This window comes from Temnothorax longispinosus, chromosome 2, assembly GCF_030848805.1.
Source record: "Temnothorax longispinosus isolate EJ_2023e chromosome 2, Tlon_JGU_v1, whole genome shotgun sequence".
Lineage (NCBI taxonomy): Eukaryota > Metazoa > Arthropoda > Insecta > Hymenoptera > Formicidae > Temnothorax > Temnothorax longispinosus.
The window spans coordinates 233,199-242,400 of record NC_092359.1 but is presented as its reverse complement, the minus strand read 5'-3'; the positions used below and the strand labels follow the sequence as shown (position 1 = coordinate 242,400).

The window sequence follows — 9,202 nt, the reverse complement described above, 5'->3', positions numbered from 1 at the left end:
TAATTAATATAAAGAAAAATAATTTTGGGGTAAAAATCTCAGATTATGATTGTCAAAATGGATATCGCGTTCGTGCAAATGACAACACTGAATTATTTAGAAATATACTATATTTCTTTGTTTTATACTTTTTGTGCATAATATACGTAGGTTGACGATATAGAATGCGTCAAAAACATGAAACTTTACTAACAGATTTTAGCAGTATTGAAAATTAAAATCTTACTAGATTTGTGTACACCGTCATTTCGAATGATAAAGCGAGAAATGATAAAATCCAAATATTGATTAATAGGTGTTTGCATCCATAATCCAATTTTTCGCACGTGCAGAAATGTATTACTCTTAATATTTTTAATTGTACAGCTCTTTTTTAATAATATAACAATTTTAATTTAAATAACAATTTCACCAAAATTATTATAATAATTTCATAATCTTGTAACAGTTTCCTTAAAAGGTGTGCATATTACATATTCACGAAGTGATAAATATCTCAACAAATTCCAATATATACTCTATTAGCAAGTTTTTATTTAAAAAATACATACTTATACATAAAAACACTTTGTGAATTTTTACAAGATCTATACTTTATGCTGTTACGTTCATTTATGAGATTTGATCTGGGTCATTGATCGTTCAGCTCGTTCATATTCGTAAAAAGAAACGTTCTCTCACTGCGTGCAACATCTTGTAGACTCGACAAACGTGATTCCCAGCGCAAGGTGACCGTGTAATAAGCTCTCGCGTTTACTGATGCTTGTCGGTTTTACGTTCAAGCTAGGACGAAGAGAGAATCCAATGCAGAGAAAGATCAAAAAAGCGCGAAGAACCGAGGAAAAGCAAAACGAATGAGGTTGGGGTGCGAGCGAATTTTCCATCGCTTTTTCTCTTTCTCATGTCTGAGGAAGAAAGGCAGCGTGAAATACTGTGCAAGAGAGGATTCACGAGTGCTCCGCGGAGTTCTCTCTACATTAACGGCTGTGGACCATGCTCGAGGTTCGAGAAACTAGTAGGACGAGGAGAGACGACCGAGACTGTCGAGAGGGTGAACGGAGGACGGCGAGAGAGAGAGAGAGAGAGAGAGAGAGAGAGAGAGAGAGAGAGAAGGAGGGAGGGGGGCAGGAGAGAAACGGTAGTAGATGCGGTATACACTGCCACGAGTGAGACACACTTCGTCCACCGAAGTGGTATATAGGCGATGGAGAGAGGCGAGAGAACGCGCCGAGAAAGGGTAGAAGCGCGCGCGCGCAGGGGAGAAAAGACAGGAATGACGGGGGTTAGAACGGGTCAGACGTTCCATCGTTGCTCTGAGCAAGACGGGTGGCGGGTGGGTGGTAGCGCGAGCAGGAAGTAGGGCCGGTGGCGAGGGGTGATCGGCATCGGTGGAGCAGGTGGCGTGAGGTGGGAGGATCGTGGGTGGCAGCTGAGTACGGAGTGATAGGGGAAATCAGTCGCGGTTCGAGTACCGCCGCGGATGCATGTAAGCGACGTTTGTCGTCGCGCTGTCCACCTTTCTCTATTTCTTTCTCTTTCTCTTTTTTCCTCCATCACTCTCTCTCTCTCTGTCTCTCTCTCTCTCTCTCTGGTTCTCCCGTTACTTATTCTCCGTCATTCAACTCTCGCGGACGCTGCGTCCCTCTTTCTCTCGAACTCTTATTCTCTCTCTCCCCCCTCTCCTCCCCCTCTCTAGCCCTCACCTTCTGTTCTCTCTGTTCTTTGGATATATGTAAACGTAATCGCGTCTCTCATGTGCTGCCTTGGACAGCACTGACGAGCGAATGCGCCGTAAGCGCGTAAACGGAAGCGAACGAGTCCTAGAAGGACCTGGACGTGAGTTGATCTTTCGGGCATGAGTCGATTTGGGATAAAAAGTCCAGCGTATGTCGATATATAGCGCAGGGTGGGGAAGCAGCTGAGAACCGATAAGAAAACCCGGTGTAAACAGAGGAGAGTGAGGCCATTTTTCGAGAGAAAGGGAGACAGAAAGAGTGGGAAGCGAGAAAGGGAAACACGCGATCGAGCAATACTCCCTCGCGCCAAAAGAGATTCACTCGCGTGGTATTAACTTCTCTCGCTGGGGAAAGTCGTCGCGAGTAGCATTCCTGGCCCGCTGAGATTTTCCTCTCGCCGCGCCGCGCCGCGCCGATCTTCGTCCGATCGATGTCGTGCGCGATTCGCGACGATCGACAAGTTTGAACTCGACGAAATTGGATGACAACCGAATCGGAGTGACTAAAAGGTGAAAAAGACAGTGGACAGGGGACGCCGTGGAGCAACAATATCGGTACTAGACGGTGAGAAGAGAAGAACGAAGAAGAACGCTCAACAGAATGCTCGACTTCGAACAACAGGCCAATCAGACACAGGCACTGGCCTCGCTCGATGACGACTGGCACCTGCTCGAGGGTGAGCGCACGACCTTCGCAATTTTCTTTCTCCCTTTTCTATGCCTTCCTCGAAAGGTGTACAGAGATCGGCAAGTCGGTGTCACGGTGTTCAAAATTTAAATCCGTCAGAGTCGAAGCAGGGAGTAGTTTTTGACAACATTATACAAATATATATAATACACGATTCGACGATTCCTTATCTTTGAGTGACAAGTTTGAAGAAATTGCGCATTAATCTGCACTAATTCACGCAACACTGAAAATCAACTGTATATGATGAAATTTTTAAATATAGGTATCATTAATAACGATACACACATACATGCGTGCGTGTGTGCACACACACATGTATTAGGATCTAAATAGGAGTCGAAATACGCAAGTTACAATAACAAAATTAATATTATGCGAGACCGCGGGTCACGTATAAAAGTCGACGGCCCCGATGAAATCTCGGAAGAAATGGCAAAACTGTTTTCATATCGCGAGACTGCTTGCGATTATGCGAGAATTTATAAAAGACGATTTAACACGTTCATCCTCGAGCGTATACGAGTACTTCTTACGTGTCTCAACTATGCGTAGGTGTATAAATATTTATTAACAGATACACACTTAAATCATATTTATTTTAAACTTATAGATGATTCTTGGAAAAAGAAATAGACTGTAGAGATCGTTTTCTGAAGAACTGAGAATGATATAGCCTTATCTTATCTAAATAACGGTGATTAGAGATCAGTCGTCATAAGAGCGATAAATGAAAGAACTCATGTATTCCTCATCTATAGTCTAATTAAGTTATTGGAATTATAAGTGTTCTTTAAATTTATTGAAATAAGGCTTAAAATCATGATAAAATAATATTCGTCACAAAGCTACTAACATTTTTTAAGTATTTTTTCGGGACATATTTCAGGAATAAATGTCCATGCATAGAATTAGAAATTACTTGTAGAAGGAGTTTCTGAATAATATGAAGCGAATTAGCAAAACCGATTTACCATTTATCAATCAATAATCATTTGTTACATATGCTATTTTAAGCAGTATATAGAACCACCATGAACGTGTAGTGTTTTATCAGAAGCACAATAGAAGTAGTATAATGTCACGTCGCGGTCGTTGCTTCGTTACATCGTAAAACGGAGAACAAAAGCATGAGAAGTAATTCGTCGTGCGCATTTGAAAAATGAATGTTCTTTAATCGTTACCCGAAATCTATATAAACGATAGCTCTCATTCGTTCACTCTCGGTAGTCATATCGGTGCGATCGCACGCTGCGATGCGTCGTGCTAGTGCACTCGCACGCAGATACCGTCTGGCCACAGCGTACTATACACACACATAGCGTGAACGTGAGGGTTGGCGCGCGGTTCATGTACCAGTGCACAGGTAAGTTCACCTTTGAAGCGAGCAGATATATGCAATATGCATTCGCAGGCTTGGCTCTGTGAAAGTGCAGGTGCAGGTACGTATGTGTGACGCAAGAGACCCGGTTCTAAAGAAAAAGAAAAAAAGAGCTGACTAGCAGGACATGATCTTTGCGCAAAACGTAATATGCAAGCATTTTTGGACGAAATCGCACAATGTCAGACGATGTTTGACTGCATAAATTTGTCTCGCTAAGTGATGTAGATTTTTTTTTTCATTGATGTAGATGTTGTACGTATTTTATTTTATAATATGCGTAGAAAATGAATTGCAAAAAGAATCTGTTAATGATTAAGATATATAAACTGTATACAGGTTTCTTCAAAAGAAGAACATATATAATATAATTACCGAGATATAATTACATTGCACACATATATTTTCTTATAGAAATATATTGCCGCTCAACATTTATTATATACACTTTATCTCATATTCTTTAATCTTTTACGTATTTGTCAGACAAACATTGATAGTCATATGATACAGATTGATAATCAAGATTCTATAATGAAGAGTGTAAATGGATTTTATTGATCGAATTTGTACGTTGATATTAACAAAATGAGCGATTTTAGCGTTCGATAAAATTTATCATTAGTTAAATTTAATAGGGTATTTCTTGCCCGTATAATTTGACGCGATGCAATAGTAATGCAGTCTGGCCAAAATCGATACGCGCATCAGCCATATATCTATATACGTAACACAGTGCATTCTCGCGAGGCTCTGATGTGTATGTGATGTGGCTGGTTTCTCTCCCATATTACACGGACATTTATATGCACAGAATAAACTTTATTATATTATAGTTACTGACTTGTTCGTAAGCAGGAACCTTTTTTAACGTCCGTTCTTTTTATTTATTACATACAAGCAACTCTTTGAGATTCATATCGTAGAAATATCTGTTCTCATCCACTTTCGAATAACTCGAAATTAATAACTTATTGTTAGTATTCAACGTTACATTACATTCGAAGAAATAAAATTGTCAGAGAAATTGGCGGCTTTGTGTGAATCACATGTTAAGCTATACTTGATTAACACGTTCGCGTTGTAAGATTTAGAGAAAAAGATGCGTTTTAATTCCATTACAAAAGATAAATTTCTAATGTTTTTCACCGAATAAAGCTGCGAATGAAAAATACGCAGCAATATTTTTGTAGAATCCTCTTACCTTTTCGTCGTCGAAACGCTATACAAGAAGCAATTTTGCTTTCGTCAAGTAACGGGAAATATGCGACGAAAGCACTGTTTTAAAATTGCTCGTGTGGCAAATGATATCCGCGTTATTTCGGCGAGTAAATAATAATCCGCCATTTCCCATAATTACAATCGCAACCATGTGTATTGACAAACGTAACTTGTAATTATTCATATTTTCATTGGTTTTGCGTATGACCTATTATCTCAAACGTAATTCTATAAACCACGAATTATCCTGGGCGGATCAACAACGATTTTATTACACCCGATGAAGAACGGTATCACATTATTTATTTGAAAATAATTAAAGGCATGTATATGTGAAATCGAAATAAAAAATAGAAATGGCAATAACTTGTTCGATTAAACTAAAGTTCAAGTAACTACGAAGAGGTAATCAGCAGATAATCGACTGAAGTAGCACGAGCTTGCTTATTTCAACAAAAGTAAGATGGGTATTTATTGGCATTTGGCAATAGTTACACTGGCCCTTACCTCCTTTAAAAAAGGTAACCAGGTAACTTGCAATTTGACCACGCACCCTGCTCGCTTTCTGTAAATCCGATCTAACAATAAGAGAGCCATAAAGGATTGACTATACGGCCCTGCCGGACGGGCCGTTCTGTCGGCCAGGTGGTCCAAGTCCAAGTCAAACACCACGATATCGTTCTTCTTGCGGACATTTATGTTTCGTTGTACTGCCGGATGAACGAACGAATGAACGGAAGGACAGACAGGTGTGAATCGTGGTGTCCGTGGCGCAATGTGCGCAGGGCACACCGACCGACGTGTCGCGCGCGCTTACAACGAGAATAACGGACGTGTGCCCGGTGTGCCTCGTGTGCACAACTCAACGACGATGAAAGAGAGAACGAGAGAGCGAGAGCGAGAGCAAGAGCGAGAGTGTGAGAGAGAGAGAGAGAGAGAGAGAGAGAGAGAGAGAGAGAGAGAGATTCGCAATATTCGCATACATTGCTGAAACAAAAGAATCGCATTCATACGCGCGCGAGACTCTTGACGATTATTATTATCACTCAGTCGGTCCTCTATAGGGTAGGCGATATGATTGCAATTTTTTAAGTGCATAATCTTCCTTTCATTTTAATACAATCGCATGTTCTACGTTCGTGACGTAACGTATGATGCGGTAAATATCTACCGGAATTTCATCTCGCAATGTAGATTGCGTAGTACTAATGTTAGATAAACCATTAAATTCCAGATAATTGCTAAGAATCTCTTTTTTCAACTATATAATTCATGTTTTAGCTAAATTAAATAATTATCGGTAGTAGAGTGCGTAGAGTTAATATCATGTTAGTGTATATCAATACCACTTCTCTACGGTATCTTCATTCAATGTGCTAAAAATAAATAATGGCTTCGCTAAGCTTAGGTATTTATTTTTAGATCTCCAGGCAGAGCCTCATGGTTACTGAAGTACCTACAATTTCGGTTCAATGTTCAAAGGCAAATTTCGTTTCACTATACTCGCGGCCGTATACTATTTAAAAAATTATTTAGCGATATATTAATAAGGTCTATAATATAATCTGATAAGAAAACAATTTTTAATAAAAGTTGATAAAAAAACTTTTCTTTGTAATATCGACTTTTAGATGAATACATGACGATGAAACAAAATAGGAAGTGAGCTAGCATTGCCATTCAAGTTCTTACGAAATAAAGATGACGATGAAAATACAAATAAAAATGCTTAAAGTTATACTGATCGCGGTGCAATAATGCGCCTCGGTTGGGGTAAAATGACCCATTTTGATCACCACTAAATCGATGACGCTAAAATACGTACATAGAACCAGGGAATATTACCGAATAAGCATTTACCAGCGTTTAGGAACGTGTAAATTGATGTTTGTACATAAAATAACGAAATGGTTAACTTTTTGTTTTTCTTAATCTGTTGCGCGATTAATTTTCATCGGGTAAAAATGTATTAGAAATTAAATAAGCGAAAATGTGTTTAAGAGTGAGAGATTTAAACGAAAAAAGAATTTAAATTTATATGTTATTACAGACATAATAATACTATAATAATAATAACAACTGTATTCAAAGAAACAAAAGAAAATGGAAAAGATATATTCAAAAATATTTGAAACACTCATCTCATTTTATTTCCAGAAAATTTTAATTACAATACGTACGCGCACGAAAGGAGATTAAAGGTGGCATTGGTATGTGGGAGGGGAGGAAAGAAGAGAAGGGATGTAGGTACTTGTGCCGCAGAAAGTTAAAAGCGCGGCAGATTATATACATCAGTTAACGAATTCACGATGCAATTGTTTTGCCGAGCGTACGTATTTGATAAAACTTTATAGACCTAATTTATCTGAAACGTGGCATTTCTCAACAGAAACAGCAAACGTTACGCTGATTATATGATCTAAGCAGTATTTATTTAACCATCATGATAGAACTCTCCACAGTATTCACGAATGAAGAAAGAGAAAGAATCTCAGCGCGACTATAAATGCACAATCCAGATGCGAATGGTGGACATACTCCGAAAAGAAAAGACCAACTTCGGAGTACAAGCACGAGGCAATCTCATAGTTGTGCAACTGTGCGCCACTATCATGTGTAACTCGGTCGAGAATAAGTTTAAATCTAACTCAACGAGAGGTCTGCTCTTCTCTTAGGGGCGCTAGGTATCTCTATGGTTTAACTAATTGTAAGTTATATCAATAGCACGAAGAATGAGTAGTATATCGTTTTGTAATGAAACGCAAACAAGAAATACATATATACACTATCTATATAAGTAGGTAAAGATAAAGAAATGCCTCATCAAAGAATTGTGATATGATATTGAGTATTCGTGTTTTAAAATGTTGATATGTAGAAAAACTTATTGTTGGCCAAAATATTTTACTCGCAGTCCTCGCAGAATCGATTTCGGTAATAATTTGCAGAAAATTACACTATGTGTCATATATATATATATATATATATATACACAGTATAGATAATAAAAGTTCTTTTGAGAAAATATAGATATGTATAACGTAAATCGCGATATTTCTATTTTAATTTTCGCACGATATAAAGCTAATGCACAAAATATAAAATTAATCGACGACATTACATAAGAAATGATTTTGTTGTTATGTCACTCGTTTCGTTGAGCAAGCGAGTCTATTTATCCGCGTCATATATCTTGTTTTTGACATTATTAATGCCCAACTATCTCGACCGCAATAAATCGGTTTTTCGTTGCACATCGATGACATCGCCTCCGAATAATATTTAGTTTCTCACAAATGTGAATTTCGATTTACTCTCCTGTGTCATCGACCGTGCTGTGTGTTCGCATATGTGCCATGCGCCCATCAATTAATATATAATATCGCGAGTTTTAGTCATGAATTGCTTCCTTTTTAAATACTGCGACATTAAGTTGATTAAGTTGAAATTAGCAACAAGTTCGAAAAAAGATAGATGTATATTTCTATTTAAAAAGCACATTCGTTCGCGGGTGACATTACGTTATATGTATATGTATACAATACATACGCATATATTGATAATACCAGTAAAATATAGTAAGGTGAAATATAGTAAGAGCGATACAATAATATAATAACATAATAAATTAACTCTTTAATTCACTATTTTGTCATATAATCCCCCCATGCGGACAGAATATTTATTTTCCGAGCTACTTTCACGTTACTTCGCTTTTGACCGAGCGTTACGTAAAAAGAGATGCTATGCGGACGGTCGTGCGAGTAACTGTAAAAAAAAAGAGAAATAAAAACAAGAAAAGCACCCTGATAAATGGTTCTGGAACTTTCAACAGCCGGATTGCCGAAGTTCGTATCAAAAGGATAGTTTAAAATGAAAAAAGGAATGGAAATTAAACCACGGAAAGTGCGCGCGCACGCGACCGCACCAGGTTGCCTTCTTTTGACGGAAAATAATATTTTCTTCATGATTTTAATGACGCGCCGGGAGCGACAAAATGCCAGATGATAGTACTACACGAGTGAAAAGAATATCCGTCTACACAAGCCATCCTAATAAAAATTCCTTAGAAATCGATTTTTTCTCAATTTACAATTTTTGTTGAGTAATTAACGATTAAAAATAAGACTTCTCTGGCGGAATAAATTTAAACATAAAATTACTTTGTTTGGTTCTT

General features: G+C 38.0%; 1 protein-coding gene across 2 annotated transcripts in view; it reads left to right on the top strand.

Moving 5' to 3' along the window:
* The first annotated feature begins 1,453 nt into the window (after positions 1-1,453).
* Positions 1,454-9,202, top strand: part of LOC139808635 (uncharacterized) — a 100,837-nt gene continuing 93,088 nt past the window's right edge. Inside the window, exons 1-2 of one of the 2 annotated variants that reach the window (XM_071770833.1) lie at positions 1,454-1,836; positions 1,901-2,412. In XM_071770833.1, coding sequence (XP_071626934.1) covers positions 2,337-2,412 — 76 coding nt within the window. In that variant the 5' untranslated portion in view covers positions 1,454-1,836; positions 1,901-2,336. Of the gene's footprint in view, positions 2,413-9,202 lie in introns of both variants that reach the window. The other variant, XM_071770831.1, reaches the window with a different exon arrangement.